Raw genomic sequence first — 14615 nt, 5'->3', positions numbered from 1 at the left:
ATTTAGCACTGCAGTTATATCCGATTAAATGTGCATTATTATTCTTTAGCTTAACTAAACTAGAGTTAAACTAATGAATTTTACTTGGTTTGAACAGCAGCTATGCTAATTATGTCTCTATTTGTTTCTCTGTTTTGCCACACAAGCTCCAGTCTGAATTCAGAACACATGAGAAGAGATGATGCCAACACCTCAGAGGACCTCAGATGATGCCAACCCTAAAAAAACATACATAACTACCACATTTTTATATAAGTTTGATTGCATCATATAATAATTGCTGTTAATAGTGTTCATTGTCTGTTTGATTATGTCTTTAATTGATTTTTTTCAGTACATTTCTGTCATATACACATAAACTGACGGTCACCACTGATAAGTTACTACTAAATATTGTAGAAACTTAGTTATCTGTAAAGTTGCTTTGCAATGATTTGTATCATAAAAAGCGCTATACAAAAAAACTTGATTTGAATTGAAATTGAATTAATGTCTCTAAATAACTCATGTCTTAGCATCTCTCAGAAATATCTGTGAGTCCCTGAGAAAAATCTACCACAACACCCCCAGTTTGTTACATATTGTGTACCACAGCTTTTGTTCACTGATTGCAAATAAACTGTCCCCTCAGGAATTTTAATCTGTTGTACAAAGTCCAGGGACTTAACAGTGCTTTTAGTATCAAAAAAAAGGAGGGAAGATCCAGTGTTGGCTTAAAACAAGTTTAAAGGCAAATCAGAGCTTGAAATGCAGACTAAAGTCAAATAGAAATTGGAAAATGATGTCTTGAAATGAACAATGAATAGCCTAATAACATTATTTAGAAAAAGATCACATTTCTCCAGTTTTCCGTATAGACAGACATGGATAAAGGGAGATTTAAATCTATCTGATGTAACAGTTTGGTAAAAATACAATTATTTTACAAAGTACAGAGATCAAACTGTTGAAGGGAGTTCAAAAAACACACCACGCATGCATTCACACACTTTTTCCTCATGTCTGGCCAAGAAGAAAGACCTCACTCAAAACCTTGAACTGTCTGCATGGGTTCTTACATTAGCACCATCATAACTGAAACATCTACAAGTGGTCATAGTCATCAATGCTGATGTCTAGCGTGAATCCAGACAAACCCTTACTTGGACTGATCCTAAAGATGAAAATTTGCTGAGGCTGTTATTCTGGTCCAGTAGACCGAAAAAAGTCTTTGATTGTTAGGGTAGGTTAGGTTAGGTCATGTCTCTTAGCAGCCTGGATCCTCCCTTCGGATTGCTTTGAGATCACAGCAAATATATGTGATGCTATCTCAGCAACCTTGAGATCTGAGAAAACTGTCCAGTGAAGTCCGGACCAGATCAGAGACAGCTTTTCCTTTTGTGTATTTCAGAGGGATTTTATACCAGGGGCAGAAGATTTATAATTGTGTATATATATATATATATATATATATATATATATATATATATATATATATATGTGTGTGTGTGTGTGTGTGTGTGTGTGTGTGTAATATGAGTCTTTGTATACAAAAAATCAAAGCTGTCTGTTTATTTTAGTTTTTTAAGATATTAGCATATTGGGCAGGTCTGGGGGTCATCAACACAAAAAACCTTGGTATAACATTACATTTACTAGTAAATAGATGAAATAACAAATAAAACTGCAGAATAGCGAAAGGTGAAAGGCTATCATTCTTTCCCCTCAGATATGGGTCAAATTTGAGTGCCTGAAGGCCACAGATAAAACACTACTGGCACTACTGACAAAATTGTATAAAAATACATGCTTTTCTTTTTGTTTGCATAGTTATTGTAAATTCTTAATAAAATCAAATATTAAAAGTCTGGTTACAAAAAAAAAACTCATATTTTAAGTATTTCATTATTATTATTATTATTATTATTATTATTTTTACTACGAACTGATACTCGAGTTAAAATCCAGGAGGGACCTAAAATTTAAAGCAGAGCATGGAGAGGGAGAGGGAGAGGGAGGGGGAGGTGGAGAGGGGGGCTTGGAAGGAGTTTTGGATCCGCATCATTTCAAAGCACGTTTCACATTATGACTGCGCAGGCGATGAAGAAAAAAAACGGGCACTTCTCATTAGTGTTTGAATGCGAACCGTGTGTCATGGGTGAACTGACGACATATTTTAAGATTAATGGACACTTTGCGAAATGATGACAAAGGTACATAAACTTAGACAGCACTTACACAGAACTTTATGAAGTACATCAGTGGAGAGTTAGCTGGGGCTGTCGGACTGCACTCGATGCGCACAAAGCGCATTTTCTAAGCCGAAGCTGTTGGATGTAACGATCGTTTTTTATTTTACAAAATCTGTTTTTACTTGGAAGTCATGGCACTATATTTTGTTTACCTATTGACTCTATTGGCGCTGATTTTGCCTGAAGATATTTGTGGAGCAAGAACATACGCGTCACGAAACACTCAACAACATGTGGATGAGAGTCAGTCTGTATCAGCTGCACAGAGTGGATCTAAGGTAGCCAGCAGACACAGGTAAGTTTTCATTTTAGCAACACGCCTCAGAGTTGATTGATTTATATTTTTTAACACTGAACAAATGTTGTCATGTAAAGTAGAATGTCTACAAAAAATTTTTATTTAAAATGATTTCATTATTATTCTTAAATATTTATACCATTTAATTATTTTGTTTTGTGATCTAAATGATCAGAGTTATGTCTAGGGCTGTTTTGGGCTATTCTGAAGAGACTTACTAACTGTGGCATTTATTTTTAATAAAAGATTCATAACTAAGTAAAAAAGTGTGAAATATTAATATACCATATCTGGTCAGCTGTCACAGTACTTAATTAAGTCATGTAGCCTTGCTTACAAACATTCAAGCTGGGTTTTTAAGACCATGTGGCATGTGTCACACCTGTCTGAGCTGGCTATGCTGATATTGCAAATAAAAGGTCAAACTGTACTGAGTTTATTAGGTTCTAGTCAATAAATCTAGTATGAAACTGCAGGCTCTGGGTGAGTGAGCTACTGTTGGACAGGTCTGCCCTTTTTTGGCTTTACTGAGAGACATCAGTGCATGTGCAATGGGACGGAGGCCAAACAGTGAAGACATTTAAGTGCACTTATCCTGGCACTAGCACAGCCCAGTGGAGTAAAGAGGTTCTGCTCTGCACTAGTTTGGGAAAGAATGTGTTAGTCCCTGCTGGCACCACTGTTTGAACTCTGCTTTGTTTTTACAGATGTATGAAATATAAGACAACTTGTGGTAGCTGAATCCTCCTTCACAGTGTGCACCCTGTTTCCTGTCTGTGCAAGATCTTGAATGATATCAACGGTTCTTCTACTTTTTGATTGGGTTGTACTGTGACTTGCAGTCCAGATTATGCCTTATAAACAGCTGGTTTGCACTGATTCTTTCAATCCAACAGTAAAAAAAAATGTGCCAGTAAATGTATCTTTTTTTGCTGATGTATATTTTGCGAAGCTATTTCTCCAACACAGATGCGAGAAAACTGAAAGAGACATTAACTGTACCTCCTCCTCAACATGAATTTTATTAACAGACTTTTCTGTACAAAGTCCGAAATATGACATGCATTTAAATATCATAAAATAAATTGTTTAATATATATAGCAACGTCATTACTTACCTTTTAACAAATTTGTTGTTCCAAATGCTTATCTTTCACTGTGATGCATTGCCTGGAATCATAAACAAGTAGTTCCTGCTATGACAAAACTTATGATGTTCCAGAAACTTTGTTAGTTTCATCCTTGATGTAAAGTGTATACATGTTTGTAAGTGTTCTCAGCAAATGTGCACAGTATGTTTGCTTGGGAGTATGTGTAAGCATCTCGCAAACAGCTTGCCGAGCTCAGCTTTTATCTAAATCATTTAGATTTCAAATAGGAAATACACACTTTCTTACATCTAAACCATAACTGCAAACATTTGTGATACTGGATATAACAAGTAAATATGATACGGAAGCAATGTAGGGACACTGACCAAGCCAATGTTAATATCCTTGTGTGGAGATGTTTTGGATAGTGTTTAAACTGTGTAAAAGTGTATTTTGGATATATATTCCTGTGGTATATTCCTGTGTGATGCATGGATAATCAAGTAACACTAAATGGCTTCAGTCCAGTAAGTGTCTATCTAGAAATATTATTAACAATATAAAACTAAAGATTAAGGTTTAAAATATCAGTCAGATGACAGAGGGCAAATAGTAGATTCTGTACACAGTTTTGAACATGTTGATAATTTACAGGCATTATATATGGCATTATAATACACACATGTGACCCTGGACCACAAAACCAATCATAAGGGTCAATCTTTCAAAATGTATTTATACATCAACTATAATAAATTAGCTTTCCATTGATGGATGGTTTAATAGGATAGTACAATAACTGGCTGAGATACAACTATTTAAAAATCTGGTATCTGAGGGTGGAAAAAAAAATATTGAGAAAATTGCCTCTAAAGTTGTCCAAAAGTCCCTAGCAATGCATATTACTAATCAAAATGAAATTTTGATATATTTTTGGCAGGAAATTTGCAAAATATCTTCATGAAACATGATCTTTAAACAATATCCTAATGAGTTTCGGATTAAAAGAAAAATCGATCATTTTGACCCATACCATCTATTGTTGGCTGTTACTACAAATATAACCGTGGTACTTATGACTGGTTTTGTGGTCCAGGGTCACATATATGGCTTTATGAGACATCATATATGGCTTTTATTATATATAGGCTTTAAAGGGTTAATGATGTGTTGCCTCATTCAATGTGAAAAAGTCTGCAAATAAGGCTAGTGGAAGAAGACCATGAGAGCAAATCTTCAGATGTGGCCTGTAGACTTTAGATTGGACGTATTTTCTCTGTTGGCCTAAAACACCAAGAAAACTTTCTACTAATCTGTCTCTAGACAGCTTACTTAGATATATTTGATATTTGTTTGTATGGATAACTCAATTACCCTGATGACCTACCCACTATTTCTCTTTTGAGGGTAGCAATACATTGGTCTTCTGTTGCTGTGTACTCTGTGTACACTATTTGTTCTGTCCAAATTCTGTTTCTGCTTGAGATGCTGGAGTGATACTTCATTCCTTGCCAAAACTGGGTTCTGTGGATTTTATCCTGTCAAGGGAAAGTGTTTATATTCAGCCGCCTTAAGCTGGATGTTCTTGAGTTGGAGTGGCACAGGCTTGACACTTGCGTCTAGTCTTCTTGTTTATATGATTAAGCAGTGAAGTGCTGACAGTTGCAGTGTGTGTTGTAAAAAATAATTAGATGATTGAAAGTGTTCACAGAAAGAGTTAAAAAAAAGAATACTGATCCAATCCTGAAAAAAATACATTGTGTGGTAATTAAACCAAGAGCAAAATGGTACAAGAATGCTGGACATTGGAACCCATTCTTAAGAGTGATCTTGTACAAAATCAAAATGGATTTGTGTACATATGAAACAAAGAGGCCATTGTGAGTCAAAAGTTTTTGTTTACTTTTCCTTTCTCAAATTTGATAAAACCGAGAACCACTGTTTCCTCTTTTCCCATTGGTATACATGGACCCAGTCCTTTGTCCTTAGTTTTTTTTTACCTCCCCCACAGAATAAAGCAGAAACAATGGCTCAGTGTTCTATTCACCATCACACTTTTAGTTGCATACTCCAAACCACAATTTATATGTCCTATTTAATGCTTCTATGCACATTCTGTTTTTCATGAATCCATCCAGAACTTTGCACAATTAAAGTTTAGTCCTCTCTCATCACATCCTTAATCCCAATGTGTACTCATAAATATTACACATTATTTTACAAACCAACACAACATTCTGTATTCATAATGATGATCAAAAGTAAGACTTTATACAAATAGATGCACCGTGACTAATCAAAGATTGAGTGGGTGTAGAATTTGAAAAGCATGGTTGTCTGTGGTGAAGATGTCCGTGTTGAACTTGTGTACTCTCAGTGTCTGGGCCCCGTTTGTTTGTATGTGTGAGAGCACTTGCAGCTGATGCATCGAGACATTCCTGTCTCAGCAGTGCTCATGATAATGAATGATTAACCAGGCTCAATGAGTTATTGTGATGAACCTGAAGCATTGGATTTTAGCCTGGTTTCAATCCCATCTAAACAACCTCCCTGAGAAAACAGCATAATTTGTCACTTTAATCAGAAAATTAGTTTTTAAATCATATAGCACTCCAAGGTCTCTCTAAACTTTCATTTTTTTCTTCTTCTTCTTTTTTTTTTTTTGAAAAAATATGATAGAAGACAATAAAAGGAAAAATATGACAGCAGACATAATAGAAGGTAACAAAAGAAACAACAACAACAACAAAAACGGACAGATAGAAAGCGAGAGAGAGAGAAATTATACTAATAATAAACTCACTAATCTTTATAATATAGATACACACTAGAATTCCACTTATTTTTATTATGACGCTCCATCTGTAAATACTCCAGCAATTCCTTCAACTTCTTCAACCCCTCTTCCCACACCTATCGTAAACTTAGGTTTTATATGAATGTACTTAAGTCTATTGTGTGACCAGAGTAGATGTATATCGCTGAGCAGGATGGGGATATCCCTTCCCTCATTCACTTACAAGATGGGCAGACATTTAAGAAATAAACATCAAATAAACCCAAGTGACAAACAATAAACTGAAAAAAAACACAACCTTTTATATTTTATGCTAATCTTTATGGTAGTCATGAAAAATCATTAAAGGGATCATAAAAGTCATTAATTACTCACCCTCATGTCGTTCCAAACCCGTAAGACCTTTGTTCCTCTTTGGAAAACAAATTAAGATAATTTTTAATGAAATACGAGAGCTTTCTGACCCTGCATAGACAGCAATACAACTGAAATATTCCCAGAAACATAAGGGCATCATTAATATAGTCCATGTGACATCAGCGGTTCAACCGTAATTTTATGAAGGTACGAGAATACATTTGGTGCACAAAGAAAACTAAAATTATGACTTTATTCAACAATTCTTCTCCTCCACATCACATTATTTAATTACAATTGAATAAAAATGTAATGTTGCAATTTCAAATGCATGTCACAAGTGGCCCAACAGCAATTGCAGAGTTGGAGCAGCATTTACTGCAAAGCAAGCTGTTCCAAGACATTGAAATCACAGAATCATTAAAATTATTCATAGACTATTGAATTGATGGACTAAGTCCATCAAAGCCTAACATAATCATGTGTATGTTTCATTCACTACAAAGACCTGATCATTAGAATCATTAGTTCGGGACCTGGACTACATTGGTTGCGCTGTATTTTGTTGATTGACTAAAAAAAACTCCCTCCGATTATTTTAGTAGGGTATTCCATCCAAATCGATGGTAGAATGCACATGCTCTGACAGAACAGAAGCCTAACACTGCCTGAACTTGCTAACTTTTGTGATGCTTTGTGGGCGTCATTGGAGGAAAGATTTGGTTTTGTGGGTGTCACTAGAAGAAAGTTTTGGTTTTGAAGGCCAATTATTTGTACTTTAATTACAGGGTACGTTTTTAATTTAGCTCTGTCTAAAATGAAGATGGCAGTCCTCAACCATTTGAACTGAAGCCTTAATAATTATAATTTGCATATGCTTTTTACACAAACAGGAACTGGTGTGCCTACGTAGTAACAAAGACTGTAAGCTGTGTAATGGAAGATGGAGTGGAGACGTATGTGAAACCTGAATACCAGCGTTGTGCTTGGGGCCAGTGTTCCCATGTGGTTTTGTAAGTATTTATGAGAAAAAAACAGCCAAATTGCATTTCATTTAATCTTGGTTACCACATACTGTTATGACAGTGTCAAGTGGGAAAGGTTTGGACCATGTCCCTCACTCAACTGTAATGTCCACCAGAACTATGCATGGAATGAGATGGGAGAGTCGAGACATAAATCTGTCTCAGATGAAACTGCTAATGTACCAGAAAGTTACTTGTAATGTTGTTATTTTTCTCATTTATTTTAGAGAACACATTCAGTCATAAGTACAAGATCAAGTAGACCTTTTTCTTAGGTCTCAATAAACGTCGGTTTTATCCAAAATCTTCAAAGAAAGCCATACTAGTGTCCTATAAAATACAGAAGTCACATCACAAGTATGAATAGAGTATAAACATTGTTCTAATAATAGAACAGCTGCACTTGAAAGTTCAGTAGACACACAAGAGGCTTGCCAGAGAAAAGCAAACACTTTCAAAGATTTTAATGATGTATTGAAAGCTTCGACTGAATAAAATAACAAAAGGATGCCCAGAAAGAACAGCTCAAAGAAAAAGAAGAACAGGCCTTTATTGTACTGATGTGGCCTTTCGAAAAGTGATACGTAGCCAAGGATTTTAACGGAAAAGGAATATTTTCTATTTGCCTACTTGAGAAGTTCCATTAGAGACTGAGGTTAAAGTCTTGAAAGATGATTAAATTAAACTTGACAACTTTAAGTGGCAAGTTTAAGAAATTTCACAGAAGTACACATATGTAAAAGGTTATTTTTTACAACAAAAATACTACACATAGAGATCATATTCACAGTTCCTGCTAGAACTGTATATGATGAAATATCTCACACTGCAGGTATCGGACCTATAGAAAACCACGGTACAAGGTTGCCTATAAAATGGTCACAGAGATGGAATGGAAGTGCTGTTATGGGTACTCAGGAGAGGACTGCAGTGAAGGCAGGGGCAGAACTACTGGTGAAGAAGGTATGGCGTTACAGAACTTTAACCCTAGAACTCATTGGTCAAGTGAGTCAAGTTGATCTGACATTTTCATACAATATTTTCAATTCTGCAGTATTCTGTTTTTGTATTATAATTTTTTGTCTTCTTTAAAAAATAATCAGTTTGAATTAGTAAATGTCAAATAACTTCAGGGATAATTACTTGTGCAATCAATTACCCTCAATAGGGAGAAGTGACAGCGAAAAGATTAAACAACTTGAGGACCAAATTCAAAATCTCCAGTCTACCTTATACAACATGAATAAGAAATTACAGGAGGAGTCTCGAAGGGAAGGCGTCAGTGGTGGCAACAATCTGGCAGATGCAGCCCAACCAGGGATGAGGGACACTATTCACAGCATCCAGACCAAGCTGGACATGCTGGACAACATGACACAGGTCCATGATAGAACCCTCACCAGCATCAACAACCACCTTGTGGGCGGCAATGGAATCGGAAATGAGTTGGACAGTCGCTATGGCACACTTAAAGAGGAGATTCTCAGGGAGCTGGAAAGACGGGTAACACTGTCTTGCTCGTCATGCCAAACTGGAGTGGAGAGCATTCAAAGGCAACAGCAGGAAGACAGAGAGAGGATCCGAGCTCTGGAGAAGCACATCAGTGTGATGGAGCAGCACCATCAACAAACTGCAGATTTGCTCAAGAAGGAACTATCCCACTATCAGAGTTGCTGTGATTCCCTGAGCGATCTGGACAGGAGGCTTGGTGCCACTGAGAGGAAGGTCAGTTCGACTGCAGAAACATATGATGTTCTTAGAGGACGTCTTGAGAAAGAGTTGAAAGGATCAGGCAATGGCAATGGCGGACGGTTAAAAGCACTTGATGAAAAACTAAACAGCCGTCTTAGAGAACTGGAGAGAAGACTGAATGGGACTGTTCGTAAAACCGAGCAAAAATGCTCCCATACTGAGACAAGTATGAAGGAGTTTGTCCACCGAGAGATCGGCCAGATAAAAAACTCTGTCCTCAGTCGAAACGATGATCATGCTAATAGAATATCTACCGTGGAGATTGATGTCCAAGATTTGAAGCGTTTCATTAACAACCACAAAAATGATCTGGAAAGGTTAGGGAACAAAACAAATGATCTCGACAGTGGGCTCAAGTCAGCGATTAATTTGTGCACTGAGACGTGCGTTTCAAAAGGGAGTGAGACAGCAGATACTGTGAAAAGCCTGGAATGGAAGGTTGTTGCCAATGAGGAGGACATTAAGAAGTTTGACACCAAACTAAAAGATTTAAGTGTGTCTGGTGACTCCTTATTGGACCGTATTATAGATATCAGCCAAGATGTTCAAAAAATGAAGGATCTGACAGGACATAACGGAGAGCACTTTAACCAAGTTGTCACTGATGTGGAGAATATGTTACGTGATTGTGACATATGCAATACGATAAAGGAAGAACTTAGTACAATAAGAAACATAACCAACCATACTTTTAACACATTCCAGGGAGAACTTACAGATTTACGCAGAAAAGTAGATACAGATGAGTATGCTTGCTCGCTGGTATGCTCAAACCTCCAGGAGGAAGTGGGCAGACTGAAAGAGGAGGTTGAGAAATGCACAGGCCAATTTGTTATCAGCATGGCTAACCATCAGAGGAACATGGATAATCAAAATACCCTAACTCGCAAGCTTGGCAAAGACCTCAAGTCCATTCAGGGTGAGATCACAGGGGTAATCCAAATGTTCAGCTCCATCAATGACACTCTGAAAGGCCTCAGGAACACCATACAGGGGCATGAAAACTCTATTTTTGATCTGGACTCGTCTAAGGAAAGAATTAATTCTGAATTAGATCAGATTCAGGATGATTTGAACAAGCACAAAGTAGACAGTAAATTGCGTTTTAATGGCATCAGTAGCTTTAACAGCAATTTAATGATTGAAATGGGAGAATGCAAACTTTCTCGAGAAGGGCTGGATAAGAGGCTTTCGAAGATGGAGGATGTCTGCAGTAGACTGGATTCCTTGTCAGTAAACCTTCAGATAATCAAAGATGGCCTGAACAAACACGTTTCTGGGCTTTGGACATGTGTTAATGACCTAAACTCCACAGTTATCTCTCAGGGTGAGGCCATCAACAGCATTCAGAATGTTCACTTAGAGAACATTCATGGCAAAATGAACAACCTCAACTCTTCCATACTGCATGTTCTCAAGGAGTTCCAGAGCTTCACTGAAGAGGACTTCACTGGTATGTTACATATCTCAAGGCGAAAACAAATTTTATAATTTGTGTTACGAATTTAGAGCAATTGGATACAGTATATATCTCAACTATTAGTTTTTTTGTTTTTTGTTTTTAATGTGAAAAACCAAGCAATTTCTTTTTGGCCAATCCTCAGGACCTCCTGGACCACCTGGTCCTCAGGGAGAGAAAGGATCCAAAGGACCAGCTGGGCCTCAAGGACCTCCAGGCAGAGAAGGATCACAAGGGAAAGCAGGACCAAAAGGACCCCCAGGTAAATAAAAGAGATGAAAAAAATAACTAAATAAATATGTGTGTATGTATATATATTAAGGGTAGCACGATTCAACTTTTTCATGGTTTTGTTTGTTTCACAGTTTTAGAGTCACGGTTTCGGTACAGTTCGGTTTGCGCTATGTTTATGGAAAAACTATACTTTCTAATAAAAAAAGAAGAATATTATATCCAACTACAAGCAACTGCACAAATAATACAATAAACAGTGATTTTCAATTTTCAATTTTTTTTTTTTTTTAGGTAGGTCTAGCAAGTTTTAAGGTACAGAAATTGAATAAAGTAATCAAATTTAAAACAGCATTGCATATTGGACTGTGTATATTAAAGATTATTATTTATTAAAGTTACAAAAGCTTTTTAATCAAGAGCAGTGAGTGATTTCTTTGTTGTTGCTGTTCGATTAATATAACTGTCACTTTCACTTCAAGAGAATGTACTGATACAGTGGCCTACATTCAGCCGGCTATGTCTGCTGTAGGATACTTACCAAGAGGGGCCTTTTGACATCATTTTTGTCTGAATTTGTCCAAACCGTGTGTGGTGAACTGAATGGTTCGGGTTTTTTTTCAGCGAACCGTGCCACCCCTAATATAAAAATAAATAAATATATAAATATATATATATATATATATATATATATATATATATATTTCTATAAATATATATTCTATGAATATATATATTTCACAAAATCACCAGAACAGGATTTTATATGGTCAAATTACTTATATTTTTCTGAATATTTTCTAATTTTTCTCTTATTTAGGTCTCAGAGGTGAACATGGTCAGTGTGTTCTTACTATTACTACTTCTACAACTACTAATAAAATGGTCTACTATTAAATTGATATTACTAAAAATAAACACTTTTTCTAAATAATTTTTAAAATAATTATTTTCTTGCTTACCAGGACCTCCTGGAGAGGATGCAAATGTCCCAAGACTGTCATTCTCAGCAGCACTCACACGACCGCAACCCAATGCAGGCACTATTATCTTCAACAAGATCTTTGTCAATGAAAGAAAGGCCTACGATCCAAAGACAGGTATGTATGCTAGAGACAAGCATATAGTGTGTGAATTAAGGTCTGTCATAATCATAAATTCTCTCACTAAATGTATTTTGACAGGTATGTTCACTGCACCTGTGAAGGGGCGATACTTCTTCAGTGCAGTCCTGACAGGTCACAAGAATGTCAAGATCGAGGCAGTCTTGTCTAAATCCAATTATGGAATTGTCCGCGGAGATTCAGCAGGCTATCAGCCTGAGGGTCTTGAGAAACCCATGGCAGAGGCACGGCTCACTCCTGGATCCCTGATCATCTTCAACATCATACTTCCTCTGGAGAAGGGAGATACTGTCTGCATTGACCTGGTCACAGGTAAACTTGCCCACTCTGTGGAGCCCCTTACGATCTTCAGTGGGATGTTGCTCTATGAGGAAGATGACAGATTGTAAGACCCATCTGTGGACAATGTCAGATGTAAAAATTTGTATCTGGACAAAACTTTTTTGAAGAACAGTTCTACATATTCAGTGTTGAATAAGGTTTATAATACAAATGCAGGTTTCATTTAAAACAGGCCATAAGGAAACACAAGATGGATATATTTTTTCTCCATTATCAGAAAAATGGACTGAGATTTTTTTTAATATGGTTAAGTTTTTTTACATTTATTCTTGAATGGCAAATCATATATTTTCATATACTGTATGTGAGCAGCCATGTTAGCTTATATTAAAATGTAACTGAGAACAGCAAAGATCACCTCTTGCCCCAGAAGAGAATGAGTGACTGTCAAACTGGCATCGGACTTAAGTAGAATATTTTACATAATTAACCTAGACCCTTGAAATGCCCATATGCCCCAGTAAACATTACTGATAAATACTGAGAATATAGATTACCATTTACTGACATGAGAATAATTTTCATAATTTCATAATTTTCATAATAATCATCAACATCACAATCATCATCATTCTATCAGCTATTTACAATCATGTTCAGAAATTAAGCACTCTTGAGCTAACCGGCCAAATGGTTTTGCAAAAAGGCCTGAATTTGTTTTTGATTCATTCAGACAGTCCACTCATACACTGAATCATATACAGCATTTCTCAAATGAAAAGTAAAACAAAAAAGAGCACTTGATGAGGTGGATCTTTACCTACAATACACAAATGAGAAAATATGGATTTGTGTGTACTGTTGGTGAGGTTTCAGTTTAAAACGAGGTAAGATGTTTTACCCTTAAAGGTTCCATTCAGGGTTTTTTTAAAGATGGATACAATAAATATTACACATTATATGTTCTATTATTTCCCATTTCCTTACTGTGTTATTCTTTAATATTTGCGGGCGGCACATTTCTTCACTTAATCTCCAATTTTGGAAAAGTAACTATGAAAGGATGAATTCAAATAAAGCAGGCTGTGCAGATAGGGACAATTTTTAGACATGCCAGAGGCTATAGATCAGTACATTTCTGTAACCCATTCTCTAGTGACTCTTCCAAAGAAAACTATCAAAGCTGTTTGTGCTAGATGCAAAAAGGTTTTTTAATCTGAGCTTTTTGTCAATGAATTTGTTTTCTCTCTTTGGACTGCAGATGTTTTCCAAATCTATCTGTTACCTTTACCAGACTTATTTGTGCAACCTTAGCTGTCTTTGTGGTCTATGCCTAATATTTTCTTTAATACAAAGGGATTTAAAAGGACTTTGCTATGAGTAGCCTACTGCGAGATCAAATCTTGACCATTCAGTCCATTTTAACCCTCAGAAGAGGGGAATTCTTTAAAAGGTCTTCATATATGTTACTTTAGAATGCTTCATTTTGCGGTAAAACAGCTGATTTGCTCAATTTCTAGATTATATCAGCTGTCCAGGCATAACCTGAACCAGATATTCAAATCTTACATTTTTTATGTTTAACCTCACTTCAGGCATTACGCAACAGTATTATAATTATGCAATTCAAGTCTGCCTTGCAATCCAAACAATCCTCATATTATTTTCAGCACAAAATGTTTTCATAATCACAACTTCTTCAAAGCTGAATGCTATATATTGAATATAGATAATTTTTGCAATGCTAGTTTTTAATTAAAATATTTTTCACAAATTTCTTGTTGTGTTAAGTTTTTTTTCATGATTTTAAGCGTGTTTTTATGCAGTTGCTAACCTTCTCTTCTTTAACCACGCTCTCTCTAAACTCTAATGCCCCGCCCTCAAAAGACACTCTAGCCAATCCCAAAACATAAAATGCAGATTGTGATCTCTCATTGGCTAAAAACAAACGCGAGGCCATTGTACTTA

The 14615-nt window shown here is 36.2% G+C and overlaps 1 protein-coding gene and 1 long non-coding RNA gene across 2 annotated transcripts; one reads left to right on the top strand and one right to left on the bottom strand.

The window, feature by feature from the left end:
• Positions 1–2047: 2047 nt before the first annotated feature.
• On the top strand, positions 2048–14421 carry LOC132106630 (EMILIN-1-A-like). The gene is made up of 8 exons (XM_059512506.1): positions 2048–2526; positions 7668–7787; positions 8632–8762; positions 8968–11004; positions 11156–11272; positions 12062–12079; positions 12207–12341; positions 12426–14421. Exons 1-8 carry the CDS (start codon positions 2363–2365, stop codon positions 12752–12754), a joined length of 3051 nt encoding a protein of 1016 aa, XP_059368489.1. The 5' UTR covers positions 2048–2362; the 3' UTR covers positions 12755–14421.
• LOC132106631 (uncharacterized) lies at positions 11059–12579 on the bottom strand. The gene is made up of 3 exons (XR_009424165.1): positions 12441–12579; positions 12204–12350; positions 11059–11221 (listed from the first exon to the last, which is right to left on the bottom strand). It is a non-coding gene; the product is annotated as an uncharacterized LOC132106631 (long non-coding RNA).
• Positions 14422–14615: the final 194 nt, after the last annotated feature.

Source organism: Carassius carassius, chromosome 27, assembly GCF_963082965.1.
Source record: "Carassius carassius chromosome 27, fCarCar2.1, whole genome shotgun sequence".
Taxonomy (NCBI): Eukaryota; Metazoa; Chordata; class Actinopteri; order Cypriniformes; family Cyprinidae; genus Carassius; species Carassius carassius.
The sequence above is the reverse complement of the archived record's forward strand: the minus strand, read 5'-3'. Positions and strand labels throughout refer to the sequence as shown.

Bases quoted from the DNA above. Each gene is read 5' to 3' on its own strand.
- LOC132106630 (XM_059512506.1), top strand. From the start codon at position 2,363: ATGGCACTATATTTTGTTTACCTATTGACTCTATTGGCGCTGATTTTG. The intron at 7,788-8,631 runs GTAAGTATTTAT...CTCACACTGCAG, and splicing joins CAGTGTTCCCATGTGGTTTT to GTATCGGACCTATAGAAAAC. The intron at 8,763-8,967 runs GTATGGCGTTAC...TACCCTCAATAG, and splicing joins CAGAACTACTGGTGAAGAAG to GGAGAAGTGACAGCGAAAAG.